The 23,179-nt window shown below is 40.9% G+C and overlaps 1 protein-coding gene across 3 annotated transcripts in view; it reads right to left on the bottom strand.

Annotated features, from left to right (window-relative positions):
- Positions 1 to 7,830: 7,830 nt before the first annotated feature.
- Positions 7,831 to 23,179, bottom strand: part of ATG4C (autophagy related 4C cysteine peptidase) — a 28,317-nt gene continuing 12,968 nt past the window's right edge. For all 3 annotated transcript variants that reach the window (XM_068140786.1, XM_068140787.1, XM_068140784.1), the window contains exons 7-11: positions 21,533 to 21,669; positions 17,996 to 18,074; positions 17,231 to 17,307; positions 12,816 to 12,935; positions 7,831 to 9,147 (exon numbers count right to left, since the gene is read on the bottom strand). In XM_068140786.1, coding sequence (XP_067996887.1) covers positions 8,977 to 9,147; positions 12,816 to 12,935; positions 17,231 to 17,307; positions 17,996 to 18,074; positions 21,533 to 21,669 — 584 coding nt within the window. In that variant the 3' untranslated portion in view covers positions 7,831 to 8,976. The remainder of the gene's footprint in view (positions 9,148 to 12,815; positions 12,936 to 17,230; positions 17,308 to 17,995; positions 18,075 to 21,532; positions 21,670 to 23,179) is intronic.

Genomic DNA, 23,179 nt, shown 5'->3' with positions numbered 1-23,179 from the left:
GTCACACCAGCCAGGATGTGAAGTCCTCAAGCAGCTCTCACTTCTGCAGCATTACAGCCTACCTTAAATGGATTTCAGAATGGTTTGCTTAAAATGCAGCATGGAGGGACACCACCTTCATCGCATCCCCTCTGCAAGGCTGTGCAAGGACCTAGGCTTGTGTGTGTTGGTGCCTCTTGAAGCAATGCTCTTTCTATAGATCCCCGTGCTTCAAGGGAAGCTGCCTCATCTCAGATGCAGGCTAGGTTCTGTTTATATTATGATGCACACAGGCAGTGCATCTGCAGTTTGCCATCTTACGCTGCTGCTCGTTTAGCTGCTCTGTAGCTAGACACACACACATATATAAAATGTATATGAAAAGTATATTAATATCATTCCATCTCAACTGATTTAATTCTTAAATGCTACATATACTTGTTTAATCTCTCATTTCAGAAGTAGAAAAGGTTAGATTATAACATCAGGTTAGCTCTCTTTGAAGCAGGTAATAATTAAGTTGATTCACTGTTGCAATTACTGTCAAATCCCCCTTAATTACCACGGATTTTATAGCAGCTTCATTATACGTCTGCTGTAATGCATTGTGGCCCAAAGGAGAAGTGTTGCAGGAAATTCTGCATAGCATGTATAATTCTAACCTGCAGTTAAAGCTCCTAGTGAAAGCCTCTGCACTAAATTTATCTTTTTTTTACATTCCTCCCCCACCCCCCCTTATTTAAAGCAGTTGAACTGGAGTAACACCACTAAAATACACACCTAACTTCATGAGGGAAAATTGATCTCTTCACAGGTATTAGGAATAAAACTGGAGAAATTATAGAATTAGCAGTGAATTGTTCTTGGAAAACTGCTCAGCAAAAATTAAAAGCATTCCTGGTCTGGCATCATAGAAGGGAGAAAACTGCCCCAGCCTGCAAATCAGATACCCCTGAACAAGCTTTCCCACTGAAAATGGTATCCTGCTGAAATGTATCCCACTGAAAATGGTTCTTAGGGAGGGAAGAACGTGCAGGACCAGATGGCTATACATCAATATTTTCATCCATTGCTCATTTTACATGTTGGAAACTGGATTCTACAAATATAAGGCACATACCCAACCAATAACTTTGACAGTTTTTATTTCACCTGCATATTGAATGTGCTGCTCCAGCATGTGATAAAAATATCTGAGGAAAATAACAGTAGTTACACCTGGTTGATTAGCAACCACACCAGAGTTTCAAAAGCAACTCTTCTTTAGCACTGACCTTCCAACTAACTTTTGCACAACATGGCTTCGCGGAACTGCTGCTGTATGGTTCATGTGTCACTGCTTGTTTCCACTGGAAAAATCTTTACAAATCAAGGTCTGTAAATTGAGCCTGCAACAGTTCAAAACAGATAACTGAATAATGTGTCCCATGGATTCTCTTGTAGCGAAGGAATTTACTCTCCAGAATATATTAGATGCAGAAAGGGCTTCAGTGTCAATGACACTATTGGCAGCTGTGTTAACAGTTAAGGAGCTGGCTTTGTACAGCAGTACAGTTATTAAATTTCTCCAGAGACCATGACTCATTAATCAAATATTCATACATCTCTGTAAATACAGGCTGAACAGAGAATACCCTCAGAGCTGAGCATCCCAGCACAAGTGCTCTTTCATGTAAGGCTGACAAAATCCTGAGAACATGTGGTCATGTTTTGCATTTCTAATGCTCTATGTACTCTGTAGCCCCCCAATCCCTAAAAACAGAACACAAATGATCTTACTGATTGCAAGTGTTACACAGTCACAATTAAAATTACTTCACTATTGCTTCATACCATCTTTTTAAAAGTGAAGACAGTGAATCAATTCTTCTGTTCTTTGTTTACCATCAGACAAGTAACTTTTTCCCATACGGCTGGAGAAATTCAAGGCCATGCTCCTATTAGTACAAGAATTTGTATTAGCATGAAAAGAACAAACCACTGGCTGAACTGTGAAGGCCAAAGAACTTTATATATTTGCAAAGACATGAGTTTGTAGTATTTAACAAATACTGGATTTTGTGTTTCCCCACTACCATAAAGCAGCCTGTCCTCTCACCTGCTCCAGGGCAGGCACAAACATATCACAACTGAAGTTTTGACCTCTGTCAGGTTGAGGTCATGGTTCAGAGCTGAAGCATCCTCTGTGATCAGCTGAAGCTCTTCTCTACAAGCCTTTGAAAAAAAGCCAATTGTCCTGTTTGAATTCCCCATCCCAGTGCCATTTGTAAACTTGTATAACATCCTTCAGTTCTGTAACTAACTTGCAAATGGCCCAGTTTAAAGACTGAATTGAGCAACCTGCTCTAGCTGCAGATATCCCTGCTGACTGCAGGGGTGGGGGACTAGATGACCTTTAACGGTCCTTCCCAACCCAAACCAGTCTGTGGTTCTACGACTCTAACTCTGATCAGAAAATGCTTCCTTTTAAAGTTCCTTTCCTTATAAATACAGATCCTCTAGCTTAAGCACATCCACGGTTCCTACCACATTAATTTCAGTGCATTTTAATTTCCTTTGCCAAGGCTTGACATTGACATTTAAAAAAGAAAATCCTCTCTTGTATTTAATTAGGGCACCGATTGAGACAGGATGGCAATAACCTCCTGTACCTCTTCCATGCTGCCTTGCTCCACATGTCAGCTCATGACAATAAAGCAGTTGTTGGGGATCTGCTGTGTGCCAGGCAGAAAACAGAACAAGGCTGCAGTTGCAGCCCCCCTTCCCTCTTCTCCACCAAAGTACAGTCCTGGGCATCCCAAAAGTGATGCCACTACCCTGCATGACCTTATCCACTGACCCAGCAAGCTGCTGGATGTGGATTAATACCTAAAACATTGACTTTAATCATGTTCCCTTGGGGCACAGGGATTCACTGGCAGGATCAGAGCAGAATAGAAGGAAATGGAAAATAAGAGTAAGGCGTGATGCTGAGCAGAGAGCCCACAAACTTTGCTTTTAACACATGCCCACACATTCACTAGAGCTAGGTGAAAACAGCAACCATTTATTTGCACATCTTCTTGCATAAATAAAACCCTGCTGATTTGCTTTGATGGCATTTACGACCACATTTATTCATAAACATTAGAGTGAGCAAGTTTTTATTTGCAGGAGCGTTCACAGAAAACAAAAGCGTCATGAATTCTGGTGTGAATAAATACCAGAGAGCTCTCGCATCAGAAGGGCTCCTGCAGTCATTAAGTAAAGCTCTTTTTACTATTCACACCGTGGTTTCAAGCAATTACAGCTGCCTGTGAACTGCTTACAAACAGGGAAGGGAACTGTTTATGAAGCTCAGTTCATCCAATTAGGCAACAGAAAGCATCTCATGAAGATACTCATCACAAGGTCAAACTATGAATACCTAGGGCTCAATCCTGACTCCCTCAAGTGCTTCTTTACATCTTTTTTGTCAGTGTAGATTAAGTTATCAGAAACTTAACCCCCCTTTACATCCTGGTCTAGCCAAGATGGTGTGAGGCTGCATCACCTTTGAGCTGCCAGAAAGCAGCTATAGGCTAACAGAGGCTGCAGCCATAGGAACCACACGGGGAGCACTGGACTGAAGCCCTGCTGGGAGTTACACTTGACTGAGCTCCACAGACCGGTACAGAGGGCTAGAGAAATGCATCTCTACTCCCATAGTCATCCACTGCAGGGTGATAAAGGACCATAAGAGTTACCTGGTATTTTCTGCCTCTTGGAAGCTCCTGGAGCTGGTGCTCCAGCCTCCCCCAAAAGCCATATCACCTTGGAGAAGAAAGTTGCAGAAACTGAACATGGGGTGCCCTGGGTTTTGAATATACTGCTTGTATTCATTGGTGGCATTACTGATCTTTCATAACTCACCAACAGTTGCTTTTCATTACATCATCCCAGTTTAGAGATCCTCAATAACTCTGGAAATAAAGCAGGTCTCCAGAGCAAGTCTATTTTCTGACTCTAACTGCAAAGGGGAGATCCCTCCCCTGCATCCCCAAATAGCCTGGTGTCCCAAATGTCCTTGGGGAGGGACAAACACCACTTCTGGGTATGACAGGGTTTCAATCACCAGCAAGGTGAGGCAAGTCAAAGAGGACACTGAAGTCACACATCAGTTTGAAAAATCAGGTCAGCATGTTTGTCGTAAGGGGAAAGCAGAGTCCCAGCTCAGCATTTAGAGTCCTGAGGTTGTGTCAAGCTGATCATATAGATTCATAGAATGCATTGGGGTGGAAGGGACCTTTAAAGGCTGTCTAGTTCAACACCCACTACTCAGCAGGGGCATCTCCAACTAGATATGTTGCCCAGAGCCCCATCAAGGCTGACCTTGAATGTCTCCAGGGATGTGACTTCCACCAGCTCCCTGGGTAACCTAGGCCAGTGTTCCACCACCCTCATAGTAAAGAACTTCTTCCTAATATTCAATCTAAACCTGCCCTTTCTAGTTTCAAACCACTGCCCCTTGTCCTAGTCCCACAAGCCTTTGTAAACAGGCCCTCCCCAGTTTTCTTCTAGGCCCTCTTCAGGTACTGGAGGACCACCATAAGGTCTCCCCCAAAACTTCTCTACTCCAGGGATAGTAGAAACACACAAAGAAATTCTCTTTCTAAGGGAAAAGGAAATGGCAGAAAAGAAGAAAAGGTTCTTTGGCCATTAAGAGCTCGGCCTTTGAGAAGAACCACTATTTGCCACCTTCTGTGGAACGTGCAGTCTGGTTCCATCAGGCAGGCGAGTAATGAGGCAGTGATTTGTGGAAGTCCTTTAAGAAAACAGGCCACTGCTGGGTGTGTGAGTAACTAATGCTCATTTGGTTTGTGTTTGAAGGCAGCAGCAGCAACAGCAGTGACACAAATTAATTGCCTGGTTTTCAGGAGCTAATGCAGATGAGGTAAAGAGAATTACTACGCGATTAACATAGTTTCCAATTAAAGTCCCCTGTAGTTACCAAAAAACATTAATTTCCAGTAACCAGGTAATTTAACTTGTGTCACCACTGCACCAGGGCAACCTGTGAGCTTCCCTGTGTGTAAGCCTTGTATGGAAAAACAGGAAGAAAAATAACTGAAAAACAGCCAGAAGTTTTTACAACTACTTGTAGCATGCTCACATAAAATACTGCTGTGGTAAAGTAAGGCTCTGCTAACTGATGAAAGCAGCAAAACCCAGCTGCTGTTCCAGCACTGAAGCTTTTCTTGCCCTCAGTCAAAAAGGAAACAAATAATCCACTATTGAAATAAATTCAGCAAAGATGTTGCAAACGTTACTGAGACAAATGAAACTATTCTGCCCTTCCAGAGACGTTTGCTGTTGGGATGGCAGAACATTTTTCTTGTTAACACTTCCATACTCTAGCTCTTGTATTTCCATTTGAGCATTTCTAGCACAGGAAAACCAAAACAAGGGTCTTCTGAACACAGTTCAGTTCCAGAGAGACAGCTAGCTTAGGGTTTTTTAAAGATACCTGAACTTCAGCCAGTGGAGTTCCGGATGAAGGAAAATTCATCCTTTAGTTTCCATCTCAGACAAAACCACTGCACTGCAGTAGGATGGAGCAGCCTGTGATGTATTCCTAAGTGTGCAGCAGAACAAGTTACAAAGGCTTGGGTGAAGGACACTTACAGAATTATCAGGAATGAGTAGGGATTTGCAATCACCAGTGTCATTGCATTTCATTGTGTGGGTTTCCAAAACATCCATTTTCATAGCATCATAGAATGTTTGGGGTTGGAAGGGACTTTTCAAGGTCTTCTAGTCCAAGATCCCTGGAGCAAGCAGGGACATCTGGAAATAGTTCAGGTTGCTCAGAGCTCCAAACAGCCTGACTAGAATGGTTCCATGGATGGGGCTTCCTGTTTGGGCAACATATGCCAAGTGCCACCACCCTCACTGTGAAAAACTTCTTCCTTCTCTCTAGACTGATCTCCCTCTGAGTTCAAACCATCCCCCCTTGTCCTGTCACAACAGGCCCTCTCAAAATCTGTCCCGTTTTCTCATCAGCCCCTTCAAGTATTTCTGTACTTTTACCCTGCCTGTTCCAAAATCCAAGTGTAGGTGGTAACAGTGTGGGAACAGTTGTTCCTTTGATGCTGTTGAGGCTGAAGGCTGCCTCTCAAGAGATGTGGGTCTCTGTGACTTGAGACACCATTGTACAGCAACTTTCACTAAAAAAAAACCAAACCCAAAAACAAAGAAACAACCCCACAAAAACCCCACCAAAACCAAAAGACCACATAATTGGGGGAAAAAAGTCCACTGCACAGCGACAGATCTTTGTTAGTCTCACACAACTGAGCACACTTTCAACTTCATTACAAACACTGCAGACTCTGGTGCATGAAAGCCTCTGAAGCTGATTACATTTTATTATGATTACTACAACAACAGAAGCTGTAAAAGACGTTACTGATTCAGCCAAATGCAGATTGTTCTTCACCCTGCACTTCTTAGCCATTGGGCCAGACTGGTTTTTAGCCGCCTTGCATGGCAAGACTTTAAACACATTGGGGTGAGAATATTTAATTTAGCCTTCTATTCCCCTGCAGGAAGCTTCTCCTTGAGCATATTCCCCTTTCCCAACCATATCTGTCCTTCAGCAGTCCCTCTAGCCTCTCTCCCCCTTGCCTGCACACATACAGTTGGTATTTGTAAACTGGAGAGCTTCCCTCCATCACCTCCCTCTTTAACTTGAAATAACAAAGCCACAGAGATATAAATTTATGTTCCTTAAATCCATCCCTGCAGGCTCCTGATCTTTTTTCCTGTTCTTCTGTGCATTTTGTCAATGCTTTCCTCATGGAAAGGTAAACAGACAGCAGACCATCAGTGAAACCAGATTATACCAATTATATCCCTGTCTCTAGAATCACAGAGTTGTTTCAGTTGGAAAAGACCTTCAAGACCATTAAGTCCAACCATTCTCTAACTCTAGCAAGTATGGGGCTAAACCACGTCCCTCAGCACCACATCTTTGCATCTTTTAAAAGTCCCTCCAGGGGCACCTGTTCCAGTGTCTGAGAACCCAAATGATGCAGCATAGGGCTGCATTTTTAAATTTCAACATGAAAGCAAAGTACAACTTCACCTCTAATTTCCTGTCTGCTGGTACCCAAAGGAACCACTCCACAGCTTTGCCTTATTTTTGCTAAAGCTACATTAACTTGTGCTTCCCTAGCCAGAAGGCTTCTATTTCCTAGCTCTTGCTGACATTCACAATTCTGTCCACTTTGACATCTAAATTCCATAAATATGTTGTTTACTCCCTCCTCTGGGCTATTAATGAAAAATATTAAGATCAAACCAAATATCCTCTCACATGCAGCACCCAAACATCCCTCACTCACATGCAGCACCCAAGCATCCTTACGCACATGCAGCATCTAAAAGTAACATGATGCCAATTATTAGTAGGATTCAATGGTGCAGAGGTTACTAATTTAGACAAATGATGTATGGGGTGTAGTTTTTTTTCCCCCTCGGAAAACAAGTGAGCACGATCTCATGTTGGCTTTTTGCAATATTAACTTAATTAGCACATGCAGACACACACTCCAGCCCCAACACAAAGCCAGGTTTGAGCTAGTTCTGCCTGAAATCTGTTAGTCACTTCTAAGAGAAAAGGTGCTTTAATGAATACATGTGGACGCGGATTATTTGGCTCTGCAACATTTGTGCCTCAAGAGCACTTAGAAGAGGTTCACATTTGGTTTACAACACAACAACAAAATCTGCCTTTATTGCAAATAAACAGAGTATTCCCACCTTAGGATATGGATTCAGATGCAGGATTATATCCACTTCTTCTAATATTAATATAAAAGGCACATGCAGTTCATGGTTTCACACCTTGTTTATTTTCCAAGCAGTGTTAATAACATCTCTTAAATATTTCATTTACTTTGTTAAAACAGGAAATGATTGCTGTACATCAGTTTGGGATCAGAGCACACACACATACACACCCCATCAAGGAATCATCTGTACAGTAATAACACAGATCAAAACAAAACCAAAACAAATGAAACTAACCAACCAACCAACAACCCCCCAAAGAAAACCCCATCCCAAAAAACCTCACCAAAAAAACCAAAGAGAAAAAACACATAATCACAGCCCAGAATTTGTTATATCTGCTGCCCCATCAAAAGCTGCACTAAGAGGAGAGAAGCCTCAACATGATCGTAGTTGAAACAGGAAACAAACACTGCTCTCTTCTAATAATTGTCTGTAGCTGCTTTGATTGGTTGCAGTTAATGTTAATAGTATAACCTTTAAAAATTGTGGGGAAAGGTAACCTTTTATCTTTGCTCCTCATATTAAGGCTCCAAAGCAAGCTTAATGAGAAACCATTATAAAATCATACTGCTAAATAGTACCTTAACTCACAAGTCAGCCTATATAATTCTGTCAGTATTGCAATTGACAATTACTCCTGATGGATCCAACTTACCTTTCTCCCGCTGTGTGTGGCACCATGACACACACACACCATGACAGTGTTAAGTAGGACTTGGGCTTACAGAGCAAGACAGAGCAGAGTTCTACCCTTACCACACAACTCATGTTTTGTTTACAAGCAGAAATAATGTGGTCTCAAAACCTATGGATAAGAGTCCATGACATAAAACCCACATGGATCTTGTAGGGTTTGTCCTGGACCGAGAGGCTCAGCTTGAGGGACTGGCCAAGCTTTCTAAGAGGGATCTGGGCACATTGCAGCACACCTGGCTCAAAGCAATGTCTTCTACCTTCACTAGCACAACGTGGCCTTAGTAGTGACCAAAAATCATTAGTAAGTACATTTCTAATTGCCATTTTAAAGACTATTAACATATAAAACATGATCATTGTTATGAAAATAGAGCAATCTCAGCACAAGCTTGCCTTCTGGGGTAGGGGGAGGAGGACATAGATGTCTGATTTTTAAAAGGCAAGTGTTCCCCTGGACAGCTGCCAATAATCTTGCGTTAAATGTCCTTAAAGCAAGACAAACTCCTCTGTACTAAATCTTTTTAATCTTTTCTTTTCATCCTCAGAGAAAAGGTCATGTTCTTCATGGAGTGGACTTGAAGCAAAGTCATAGTCTCTAGAATGACCCTTCACAAAAGTAAACAAGGGGTATTTCTCCTTAGATGAAGATTTCAGCATCTACAACATCAAACAGACAGTAGACAAAATGTTAATGGGGATTGAAGAAATACAGTAAGCAGTGATGGCTGCAAGGTAAAAAAATGCTATTTTCATTTCTGTTATCATATTAAACCAAAATCATTGCACATCCCCTCCTCCTGTTGAGCACTTCATTTCTTCTTCAGGTAGCTGCTAATTTCATGCCTATATCCTGCACTCTGTTCCACACAGATCTCACCTCTACCTGCTGTTTGGGTCAGTGCCACTGGAGCTCTTGTAGGAAGATAAAAAAACTCTAGAGAATAGTTACTGGCCACAACACCTTCCTCAAGCCCAGGTAGGAATTTTGCACCAACTAAACATTTTGGGGAGATATTTTTAGTGTAGAATCACCATGCAGAATAACAAATGGTTTTATTAAAAGCTTAAACCCATTGTGAATAAGGCAAACGAGAGCATGTGGCTAAAGCCAGACTGATGACAGCAACAGGCTGTGGTGACCAGGGTGCCAAAAATCTACAGCTGGATGTAAGAAAACTGAACATGTAGCAAGCAGGTGGTGGGGAATGATAAATCTTAAACAGATCAACATACCAGCTTTAATAGCAGATAAAAATCCACCAAAACCTGAAAGATATTTCAGCCTTTTATGTTGTTTTGAACACTTAATTAGTTCCTGATTATTATTTTGATTTTTAAGTTCTTACCTGCTTTGAAAGAACAGCAGAGTGATGCAGCAATGTGCAGAACTACATTAGCCTAGAGGTATGGGACTGAAATCACTAAATGTGATTTCATTAGAATAATTAATCTAAAGCCAGTAAAAAAGCCTAAATAGATCTTTAAGCAGTAAGAACTATTTAAAAAAAGGCCATCAGGGGCTGAGGGGGAGTTTAAAAAAAAAAAGAAAAAAGGCAAATCACAGTCACAGTAAAATCCTTGAGTTTTACTGTGGTCTGAAATTTTCCACTTGTCTATTTTAATTGCATTTGGTTATTGTAAGGTGAAACCTGGGTGAAAGAGCAAGGAGATAGAGGAGAGACATAGACATAATAAGCCAAAGCAAGAGAAGAGTAAGAAATGAGCATTAGAAAGGGAAAAAGTTTGTAGGCCATACAAATGCTTTTTTTTCTTGAGAAGAGTGGCTAATTGGATGCCAACCCTTAATCTCTCCGGGCTGAGTTCAAGATGGCTTAGGAGGAATAGGACCTGATATTCACACGAAGGCTGTTTGCTGGTCTGTGAAGTGGATGGGTGGACTTAGGCCAGGTCCTAACTGCAAATTCACAACAGAAAACTGACCATGCTATCTCAGAGAATGCATGGTGACCAACCATCACCCCTTCAGAGATGGCCCCTCCACATCAGGACAGATCATGGGCTTTGACAGGGAAACAGTTCACTGCATCAGCAGAGATGAGCCTGGTACCAGTGAAGTAACAACATAAAAGTAGCAGCAGAGGCTGCGGCCAGGAACAGGCAGAGCCACCTCAGGGCTATGCAAGGCCAGAGCTCCTTGCTGACCTCCTGGATCTGCCAGACAGAAACTGCTGTGCCTGCTTGGTATTTGGGCTGGAAGTGCAAGACAGAAGACCAGAGCGAGTCAGTAAATCCATCCTTCAAGTCTCCAGGTCTCCTTAACCTATTGGCCATTTAATTGCAGGTATTATTAAACTACTCAACGATAGCTGCCTAACACCAAGTACAGAAACAAAGGGGAACTGGGATGTGACTTGGAGTCTCACCAATCACTCCATTTAGGCCCTTGAGTTCAATCCCCTAATTTCTATCACTGAATGTATGGCTCCTAAGGTTTATCCTCAAGTAATAAAAGCTAAATCTTTTCTCTGAGCTACTCTTGCCAACGAAAGCAGCAAGAACCTGAATTTTTCAGTTTAGCCTACACAAGGTGCACTGGGACTATACCACGCTTTACAGTTCAAGAGTTCTCTCACTCAAATGGCAAACAAAGGGAAAAATAATGGAAGAGCAGGAAAAAAAACAAAGGATGTAAAGGAAGGATTAAGAAACAATCACAGAATATTTCTCACATTGTATTTGTATCCAAACTTTCCTCCATATTCAAATTTACTGTACCTGAAATATATTTATATAAAATACTATATTAAAGGACTTCTATCTAAAATACGAGGACAACAGCTCCAAGACTTTGAGCAGCCACAAGTATTTTCACAGCAAATGTCCAGAAAAAGAAATGTATTTAATCCCAAATGAAGGGGGGAGGAAAAAAGAGGAAAAGAACTTCCAATGCAATCAGTTTTGTAATTAAGATTTGTTTTTACCATGTTGTGACATCTTTGCTTATACATATGACAGAGCAGGGAAACATGGAAGAATAGGAACTTCACTACTGAATCTTTCCATGTATCTGTTGCTTAAGAGCTTCTGTTTCTTTAAATCTATTTTCTACCTCTCTGTGTATCAAAGAAACAACTTCAACATCAATCAAAATCTACTGAAGATTACTTACAGGATTAAGTTTTAAAGTTGTTGTTCAGTTTGGAGAAGAGAAGGCTGTGAGGAGAGCTTACTGTGGCCTTCCAATATCTGAAGGGGGCCTACAAGAAAGCTGGTAAAGGACTTCTTAGGGTGTCAGGTAGTGATACGACTAGATGGTAGGAAGAAGTTCTTCACCATAATAGTGGTGAGACACTAAAACAGGTTGTCCAGGGAGGTGTTGGAAACCCCATGCCTGGATGTTTTTAAGGCCAGTCTGGATGCGGCTCTGGGTAACCTGATCTAGTGGAGGGGTGTTGGAACTAGATGATCCTTGGGGTCCCTTCCAATCTTGACAATTCCATGATTCTGTAAAATTGCTTTTTTGGCTATTACGCTGATCCCAGCCATTCAGAATGCTATCCAACACCAATTCTTTGTGCTCTTGTAATAACTGCTGTGATTAGAATGATAACATTGTGACCATCTTCTGCTGCATCCTTTCAGACTATTTTTTAAGATCATAAAACACTGTTATTTGCTACCACAGCTACCACGAGGTATGAATAATGCTGTATTCATACAGGCACCTGCTGTAATAATCAAGGGGGAAGAAAAGTCCTTCCCATTTCAACCTAAATGAACCTGTTCTAGGTGTTTTTCAAGTGGCAGGACATGATCAGAGATTTCTGGGTGCTAACTGCTCTGTAGACTTCCAAACATTGTTACCAAATCATGAACACACTGCCTTGCACCGAGGTGCCACTGAAAAGAGCACTTAGGCTAACGAGCAATAATACACAGTTTGGGATGGATCCAACGCTTCCCTTTACATACAATTCCCCCCCCTCCCTCCTCCCCGCAGGCCTGCCTGCCTGCCTTTCCACTGGCTCCTGGGCTGGGGGATCCCCGGGGTTGGTCAGGGCTGGCCGCAGCCACCACATTCCCATTTCACGAGTGCCACCTCGTGGGCCCGCCGCTGCCAGCCCAGCCACAGCCCAGCAGCTTGCTCCTCAGACACCAATCCAACCCAGGCTCTCCCCAGGCTTTACTAACACCTAAAACCTGATGAAATGAAACCCAAGCTGGATTTCTCATCGTGATAAAGGCAGCAATAAACATCAAGATGAGAATGATGTCTGCTGAGCAGAGAGAAGCTGATTCTCCCCTGTAATCTGCAGGCAGCACACGCACAGCTGGGGAATCAATGTGGTCACTTCAACACCTACCTTCGTTATTTCTTCAGAAGCCTTCTCAAAGTCCTGCACAGTTCTACAATAAAATCCTATTGTGCAGCTAGGATCCATTTTTTTGAATGACATCTTTTTGGGAGAAGGACAGTGGAATGACTGCAAGTTTCAAGATTAAAAATAACATGAGATACCCTGGTTAGGGCTGAGAAAGATACAGACCAAATGCATTTACTTTCCACCCCCCCCCCCCCCCCAACAGCTTTAACATACAATCCCCCTCTATCACTTGAATAAAAAGGCAGCACACACTTCTAAAGTAATTTCTTCTGACCCCCTCCCCAAATATTCAGGTGATTCTACTCTTCTCCATATGTACCTAACCTCCTGGTGCTTACACTGTGTTCCCCAAACTTGCACACACCACCACTGAGTTTGAAGTCTGTCAGAGCTCTGCTGCTCTGAGCAGTACTTTATGAATATTCCCAAGGCAGGGGAGGTGAATGCTCTTCTGCAAATTGAATTTGTAACAGCTTTTGCACTATCTTACAATTACTGCTTTACTATCAACGCCCATTGCCCCCTTCCCTCCCCCAGCCTCTATAAAAAGAGACATAATGGAATAAACCAACCTCATGCATTTTCCTTCAGTAAATTAAATGGGTTAAAAAAACACCTCACAAAACCCACAAAACCAAAGCCATCTTGCAATAACCCACAAGTAGCAACAAGCCAAACAACATGCCCCACATTATAAATGTTTCTTTTCCTAACATGAAATCTCTTTCTGTGACAGATGATGCTCTGACAGTGCTGTGAACTGATACTATCAGCAGCCGTGCCATAAGAAAAAACAAACAAATACAAACCTCCCTTCCCCATGCTCCTCACTCACAGTTTGTGACAGGAAAAAAAATCAGTAGATGCTTTCTACCCCAGGTCTCTGTTTAGTCATTACAGGAACTGTAGTTCTGGTGAAGCTCATTGTCCAATAACTGAAATTCTTGTGTCATCACTGATTCTCTCTCAAAGGTAGCCCCTCTTTACTCTGCTTCTACGATGCAGGGCTACCCAGAATCTCCCTGTCTTAAATCACTGGTGAGTCAGGCCCAGCTGCTCAGGAACAAATGTGATCACAGCACATCTGCACCACACTGCACCGAAGACACTGCTGGAGGGAAAGGCAGATTTTGTTCTTCATCAGCTTCCCCCAGTAATCAACATTATCCAGGGAATATTCTATACCATTTCCTTCCACAGTGACATGCAAGCCATGTGCAGCTCCCAGATCTGCTGGCGCCACGCTGGTCAGGACCATCACAGGAGCAGGACAACTCACTCACACCACGGGAGCATCAGCACGCAGCAGCACAGGAGGTTTTTTTACCAACACTACTGCATTTCCCCTCTCAAGGATCACCAGCTGTTCCCATCTCCTTTGGGTACAGCAGTAGCAACCCCTGGCAGCTCACAGCAAGCACTTGGTGTATCAGAAACCCATTCTGTCTTTTTATTTGCCTATCAAAAAAGTCAATCTACAGATGAAAACAGCACAGAGTGTGTCAGTGAAATAGCTCTCCACATGGAAACATACTGTTCTTGTGCTTACAAACCTGAAAAGCATTTCTACTAAACCTCTGCTAACAAATAAAAGCAAAGATGGGAAGTGCTATTTCTACAAGAGTGATTTCGGTCATCCTTTCCCCCCCCACCCCGATTCTGTTCAAATCTCACATGCAGAAATTGTGCTTTGAATATGCAATCCTGAGTCATCGAATACACAATCAAACCCTGCCTAAAATACCCCAGAATGCCACATTTCAGCAGCAGCACGGCGACTACAGTCGTGCTCTGCTCTTCAGGGCAGGAGCCTTAATGCCACACAAATCACTGGACAACAAAGAAGTGGGTAGGATTTGTATTTTTTTCCCCCACTCCTCCAAACAAATGGATTCTGGAAGCCAATACAGAGTGGATTGATTTCCAACTTATTCTGGACAATTTGTCAATTTTGAAAATACTCCCCACAGATAAATCTACCAAGCAACTATCCACGCTAAGAAAGCAATTTCTGTTTACTTCTGACATATCTGGACAAAGATATAATACTATTAAATGCACTAAACGTTAAATTGCAATATGTTTTCTCTCTGCAGAAAAGCATTAGGATGCCATCAAGCCAAGCTGGCAGTTCATGTACCTCCAAAATACATTTTAAAACCTGATTATTCTTATTATTTGGAAATTCCTATTAATGCCAGTCTGCAGCACAATCTGGAGAATTAGTCATGAGAACAGAAAGCAAAATGATTTGGTTGTTTTGTAGCTTGGCCACTGAGCTATGGGATGACCTTAAGGAAGTCACTTTAGCTCTGCTGCTTTGTGCCCTTCCCATCTTTTGTCTGGCTTACTCAATTAAACTGTAAAATCTTCACTGTATTTTACTACATCCATTAGCATAAAGGGGCAAGGATCTTGGTTATCATCTCTGGCTGCTGCCACAATACAAGAAGGGAGAGCTGGGACTCGCCAACTCTTCTTCCAGATAATTCAATGGGGTAAATCTTAAACGCATCTCTAAAAATAATGGCAGTTTCTGTCTAGAATATTTTCTGATACATTTGGCTGCTCTGTTCTTTTGCTTGTTTGTTTAATTCAGAATAATCTAATACTTCTATGTCATGCCATGCTAATTAAGGCATCTTTTAAAGCATAAATACTGAAATATGTAGTGCTTGCTTGGAGTCAGCCCTAGGTTTTGGTATTAGCCCTGTGCAAATCTTTTGATATAAATACTTTTCCTCAGTGCTATTTGCTGGTATTTTGATGAAGGTATTGTGATAACTTCAATGTATGTCAACAAATCTTTCTTTTCATGATAAAAACAAACAGCCATTGCAGTTCACTCCACTGTTCTCAACTGAACTCTTCACTGCTGTACAGAACAGAAGCCTATGAAGATCTATCACTTCAATACACACCTTCTGACTTACATGCTAAGTGCAAACAGTTAATTTAAGCTCTCCTGCTCACTTCTTTAGGTGGGACTTTAAGGGCTGTGTATGACTCACTTCCACTGTTTACAGGATTTCATTGCAAACATTCCAGAGTTCTACAACAGGCAGATAGGTTTTTAGAGGTGGTGGGGATATGTTTGTGTTCCTCTTCCTTAGCAAAACACAGTATGTTGTTTTTGAAACTGTGTTTCTGTGCTTGGGAGTACTTAAGCTCACAAAAGACAGTGGTGTGAGGAACCACTACTAATAGCCAACTCCGATCTAGAGCAGTGGATGCACCCAGAGTGTTTCTATACTGCATGAAGAGTTGCTCTAACGAGGCTGCAAGTTCATGTTGAATTTGGACACAAGATCAAAACAAGTTTGTATGGATGGCACTAAGTACTTCTCCTGTGAGTACTGTAGCTACTGAACACTTACTTCTGCAACTGATAATGTTTTCCCATGGTACTTCTAAATTGAGTTCTCCAATAACCTCCTTCAGGTCTATCTATTTTCAATGCAACTTTGGCAAGAGGTTAAAGGGAAAAACTACTGTAAAACTAAACCAAACCAAACAAACCCAACAACAACAAAACCCCCACAACAAACAATCCAAACCAGGCAAGTTTTTTAAGACCAGAGCCTGATGAGATTCATTCACCACATCCAGCTGCACTAGGAAGTCACACCCTAGAAAGGGGGCAGGAATGAATCAATGCAGCACCGACACTTTCAGACCTGTCAGTTTCTGGGAACCTGCTATTGTTCTATAAAATAGCTTGAGTAAAAATAACAACAACATTTTTTTAAACCAAGCAGTTCAGAAGAGTTGAGTGAAATTCATCTAGGCAGCCAAAAACCTCATTGCCATGCATGCCTCAAAAATTTCTCATTGTATGAAGGTAAAAAAACTGACCTGCAAAGTTGTCAGGAGCATAAGTTACATTTTAAATGATACCCACCTACTCCAGTACAGAAATGTTACAAATTCCTCAATAAATAAAGCAGGAGGTAAACCTACAGGAAGGTTGGTTCCTGACAACACAGTCCTACTATTGAATACTAACAGTAATTCTCTCCATGATTTTGATTGCAACTTAAAATTGCAATTTAAAATAAAACCAAAACTGACAAAAAAGACAAACTAGCAAAACCAAATCCAAATCATTCAGGTTTAAGTACTGGAAATACTGACTTCAATGAAGTGATCACCTATTTTTGAGGGTTTTTGATCATTAAAATAGATGAAGATTAATGAAGTAAAAATTAAATCCCCATGTTGAGTTTTTAACCTCTGGTCATTCTGTTGATTATAGGCCTATAAAGAAGGGCAGAACTTTGATAAATAACATGTAACTGTAAAGCCATAAAGATGCAGCTAGCTAGAACATTGCTAAATAATTAGTGTTTGATTCATATGGGAAGAAAACAGTGCCAGGTCTATATCCATACTACCTCAAGAGGGAAATCCTTTATGCTGACATCTACAAAAGATTGGCAGTAATGAGGATCCATGTAAATCAAACTGTCATCTACAAGGACAAAACAGAAGACAAGTAATTCAAAAAACACCTTATTATTACACTGCTTACAATCCAATTTCTATGCAGAACAGCTGGGGAAAAAAAAAAAAGAAAGAAAAAAGAAGAGCCAGCAAGTAACTGCTTGCCAGGCTGATATTCATTGACTGCAGCATAGGTTTTTGCAGGACAGATTAACTTTTGCATAATCAAATATGCTTGTATAAGCAGAATTTTTATAAAGTGATGAGACTGTCATTTAATTTTTGGTGATAAAATTACTTTTACAAACACACAATTATATTCTGGAGTTTGCGTATGAAAAATGCATCGTGCTGCTTCATCCTGACAGGGAGAATATATTGCTTGTCATTTAAGGATCAACTAACACCACTTAAACTAGTAAAAACAGTAAATATGTAAATAGGAACTGCCAGACAGTAGCAGCAAAGGCTCCTGAAGTTGGGTGAAACAGATAAATTATGCCTTGTTTGTGCAACAAAGGAAATTAAATGTACATTTTACAGAATCCAATTACCGTATGGGGTAAATGACAAATGACTGGACTTGGGTAGATATGATGAATTAATAAGGTACTCATTTTGCTATTTTAATCATGCTATTTCCCCACTGGCTCAATATTAACTTCCTAACTCTTAAAGAAAAATATTGAAGAGCCGTAACACATTAAAACACTAACCTTGAAATCCAGCAAAGTAATACGACTGCTTGGGTCTGCCACCGATAATACCAACACAATACTCAAGGCTTAAAATTCCCTACAAGAAGAAAGGACAGTGTTAAACAGAGAAAGCATGAAAGGGAATGAAAATCTCTGCTCTTTCTTTGCTTGTTTGAGGCAAATAGCTTTTTTTTAACTTCTTTTTTGTCTTTGACTTCCTGACTTTCTGGGACTTGACTCAATTTTTAGAAGCTTACAGCTCACCCAAGAGAAAGCACCACCAGGTATTCCAGAGAAGGTCCTCCCTTTTTTTCCATGAGATGCCCATACACTGAGAGAATTGGCAGGATCAGTTTGAGGGAAGAAACAAAACCTAATGTCATACAAGCTGAGCACAAGTTGCTTAGTCAAAAGGTGTCCAAGTATTCAGATTTACAGAGTTCATATTCATTTACATCCCTGCGGCCCTGAGGGCTCTCTTCTTTTTGCATTCAAATGCAGAAATCTGTCTAGAGTGTGAACTTCTACATCATAGGGAAAAACGCCAGTTGAAGCAAGAGTAATTACAAGATACAGCTCTAAAAACAGCAGCCCAAAATACAGGAGGAGAGACACACAAAGACATGGCCCATAAATCTTACTGGATGTTGACTGGGAGGGTAGAGGAATCAGAGCCATCAGTATGTAGAAACTTGGAGACATAGACACTGCAAATACAGCTAATGGGATTTCAAGGGGGACCGGTCTGGAGGTGTCAACGAAGAAATCTACCAGCCACAGCAAAGCTAGGAGGTGCTAAGGACAGAAAGAGGCAGTCACACCAGTGCTGCCAGTCTGTTTCTGACCATTCAGGCTGCAATGAGCTGTGTTTTGCAGTGCACCTGCCCATGCCAGCAGACAAACCTAGAAGATCTATCATTACATAATAAAATAGTGATTTTTCTCACTGGGGAGAAGGATTTACCTGCATCTATGTGATTTTGCCATTGCAGTAGTTCAACTGACTGAAATTCCTCTATCACCCCCAAGCTCTGGATGCAGTCACAGGCAACAGACACCAAAGAAACCACCCTTGATCATTTCCCTATTAAAAGCTCCTAGGAAAGGAATGGAAGAAGGCACAGAGGACTTCCCTCTCCCTTAAACATATTTCTACTGCTCTGGCTTTCATGAGGCTGTTTTTTACCAGGGCTCATTAGGATTTTTGTGAATATTCAGTCTTGGCTTCACACCATTCTCCATTAGTTATCCCACTAACTCCAGTGGGAGATGAATTTTGCCAGCACTGAGCACTTTGGAAAGCTGAGCCCAACTGTTCTAATGCAACTGAAGCCCAGGACCATTAAATACTCTGAAAACTGAACAGCCTTTAAATGCCCATAAATCACAGTGGTTTCCTCCCGGCACTAGATGAGTGCTGGGTCCAAAAACTTGGATGCTGGCCCAAACTGGGACAGCAATCCAGCAGACCATCAGTTGAGCTGAAGTGAAATCTCCATTAGCTGGCAGTCACATCTATATCCTCTCCTCTAAGAGATCAAACCATTAAAAGTATAACCATTACATTATCATTGTATAAGTAGGGAAAATTTCTCTCAACAAAATGATTGATATTTCAGGTACTAATAAGAGCAAAGCTCCTGGAGAGAAAATGTTCTCTGCTTAGACAATGATAAAGTAATGGAACATAACAAAATCTATTGTACTCCTCACCTGAGATGCTAACAAAGGCACCTACAGCATGGTTGACAGGGGTCAAGACAAAGTGATGCTTACTTAAAATAAGAATGAGAAGGTTTTTGTAGAAAACACTCCTCCATGGCTGAGCAATACAGAAGCTTCAGGCAGATCAGAGGGAAAGGCTGAAACAAATTAAGGAAGGCACATTCTCTGCCAGGGAAAGAGAAAGGGACCAAAGCTACTCAGAGTAATTAATAACTGTTTAATCTAAGGGAATTTTCTTGTAGAAGTGAATGATAAAAAATTTATCCATTTTCAGCCATAAATATGAAGTCCTTTGTAAAAATTACCCCTTGTACTACATTCTGAAATCTGCATTTTTAACTTAAATCCAGACCCCAAGAAACATAATCACTTCTTGTGGACAGTCAAGATAGAGCCTGGAGTGACTAATACATGCAATTGAAAGCCCTCATCACAGTCCTTGTAAGAGGTAGCAGAAGGCAGCACCCAGCTTGGTAAATGAGCAGCAGAAACCTGGTGAGTTGTACAAGGCAAGCTGAGATGAGGTAACTGTGCTATGAAACTCAGTGCCATGTAAATGTATTTTACACTGGCAAAAGAGGGGATTTGAGAGCTAAATGGTGAAAGCTTCTGCTGGGTAAAAGTAGGCACAGACACCTGTCAATAATAAAAGTCAGAAGAGACTCCAGCTCTTTCACACTCTTTTGTTGAGAAAGCTGTAGGAAAGTTGCAGAAGCAACTGTGTGTTAGCTTACAAGTACAGGCACTGTGTTGTCCTGGACTGGACTTTCTGCACTTAATACTGAAAATAAAGTAAGGTTTCTGTAGATCATGTATGAAAGCACAGGCTTATCCTAACTGTGACAGGATTAAAACTTCTCTAAAATCAACTGTATGAAAAGACAAGAAGCAGGAAACAAACCCCAAATTTAATAGTTAATCACTAAAATAAAGAGGCTTCATAGCTTTGTCTCTCTGTGACATTAGGAAACAAGTCTTTGTAGGAATTTTACAGCAAAGAAACAAAGGATGTTAGAGTCTCAGATTTTGTTGATGCTACTACATTATGGTATTTTATAAAGTAAACCAAGAATTTATAAGACATAAAAAGCAATGATAAAGCAGGAACAGGGCTAGGAGAAGCATTCTTGCGTTCAAGAGGTGGGATTACTGAACATCTTCAGGTGTCAGCGCCATATACAGAACATCTGCAGAGAGGACAGCATAGACCTTCCTCCCCTCTGTCTTCTCCTTGAGTTTTACTTTTTCCCAGGCAATTTTTATGGCAACTGCTTGCTAATCCTTCATCACTGTCCTTAGAAACATTCCCCCTAATGCCCAGAGAGTGAAAAAAACCACCTGAGGTAGTGACTAAAGGTATCAAAATTTTCTATCCTCTCTCTCTTAAGGGGAAGAAAAAAAGAAAATGAAATAGGAAGAACGGACAAGGAACAACCTTAAACCATTTGACATTTAAGAAGCTAAGAAACAGAACAAGGAATTTAGTATATTTATATTTTAAAATGCTGACTGATGCTTAATATGGCACAACTCTAACAGCATATGTAACTAAATTACCAGTTAGAATTTGAGCAGCTGCCTTAATGTCTTTTCAGGTAGCGGCTTTAGGAGCAGGCCAGTTATCACTGCTTCACCAAGGAACATCATGTGCTCTGCAATTATGTCTGATCTTGTAATAGGGAAATTTAAAATCTGTAAAGTCAAACTTTACAACCTTCCACTGTAAAATCACCACCACACATTTAATAGGTAGAAGATTACCATCATGAAGTCACTGCTCATACCACCTAGTGCTACTCTTTGAAAAATGATTGAACTCTCATTTCATACCTTTACAAACTCTAAGTAGTCCATGTTTGTTCTCTCTCCACCGAGTCTCACAGGAACTAATATAATCACAGCTTTTGTGTCTGCTTTCCCAGAATCCATGAAAGAACACTGTCTGTCAATAACATCTGAACTGTAGACTGAAAGGAGACACATAGGAAGATTCGTATTTAAAATCCAACCGCTGGTTTTTACAAAGACATAGCTACAGCTTGGCATCATGTGGTTTGACAAACTAAAGCTGCATCTCTTCCAAACCCTCCTGTCCTCCTGAAACACAACTCCCCACTGACTCTGAGGAAAACTGTGGTTATGCCTCCTTATTTCCAGCAGTGTTCTGGAGAATGCTCATCTGCTGCTGCTCACATAAAACACATTTGCCAAGGAAATGCAGAAGGGGCAGGTTGGGAGAAAGCCAGTAAATATTTATCCATTTAATACAAATTTCTTCTAAAAGGAGTAGGTTAAAACTTGAAAGCCTAAAACGAAGAGCAACATCTATATGTTAAAAAGGATGATAACTGATTGAACCCAGGTTCAATGTCTAAAGTTAACACAACACAGTCATTGAAAGTGAGTGAAAAAACAATCATAGAATGGTTTGGGGTGGAAGGGACCTCCAAAGGTCATGTAGTCCAACTCCCTCCAGTCTAAGAGAGATGTGAAAATTATCACCAGAACAAAGCAGTGAAAAATTAATAGAGTTTTAAGTTTCTGATGTCATTTTAAGTCAGGTGAAAGTGTTTTGTAGGCTATGATTAAACAGTGTCTCTTTAAAACCAGTTTGATTGATTACCCAGGAATGTCAATCTTGTCTTCCTACCTCAAGATCAGTTAAGACACAACTAAAATTTTGGGAGCTCAGCACGGCTACTAAATCATAGGATCGGGTAATACATTGGGTTAGATCTTGAGGACTATGGTCATTAGTGTGAAGCTTCACAATGTGTTTAGTTTATTTTGTCATCATGTTCTGCTCCTGAACATCCAGAGCTCAAAGCTCTTCTGCCTATTGTTATTTAAAATGTTATGCTGGACCAGAAGAAAGGTTACCACTGACTCAGGCTCAATATCCCGCTCACATCTGTGAACTCCAAGCAAAAAATTCCTTCTTACTAGTCTAACAGACTGGCACAATAGGGTTTTTTTCCACTAGAAAAATGGGTAAAAGAGAATCCTGTAGTGCAAAAGACACATAAAATGTAATTAACAAATCTAGCTGAAGTATTTGTCAGTTGTTTGGTCGGTTTGGGGAGGTCATTTTTAGTAAGATACGGAAGTTCTTACTAGCTTATTGCTAAAACAATGTTGAAGGGAGTAAAAGACAAATTACTAACAGATTCCAGTCCAAACCAAAAAAATTACAAAAAGAAGACCATAAGGAAAAGTTATTTTGTTGAGTTTGGAATTCCATTATCTTCCACTGGAAGATACCAAACAAGCAATGTACAAAGCTTTCAAGTTGTGATGCCTAATTCTCAAAGAGAGCAAACATCTGCATGTATCAAAAATGCCTTTGTCTACATCAGCTCAAGTTTTAGATCCATTTCTAAGTTTCTTTCTTTCCTTCAGAGCTCTGTGGCTAAGTGCTTGCTGGAAGGCATAAAAAGCACGTAAACCATTTGCAAACATTGACATAATCACAACATT

Source organism: Melanerpes formicivorus, unplaced genomic scaffold (genome assembly GCF_026170545.1).
Source record: "Melanerpes formicivorus ecotype bairdi unplaced genomic scaffold, bMelFor1.0.p_v2 SCAF_7, whole genome shotgun sequence".
Lineage (NCBI taxonomy): Eukaryota > Metazoa > Chordata > Aves > Piciformes > Picidae > Melanerpes > Melanerpes formicivorus.
The sequence above is the reverse complement of the archived record's forward strand: the minus strand, read 5'-3'. Positions and strand labels throughout refer to the sequence as shown.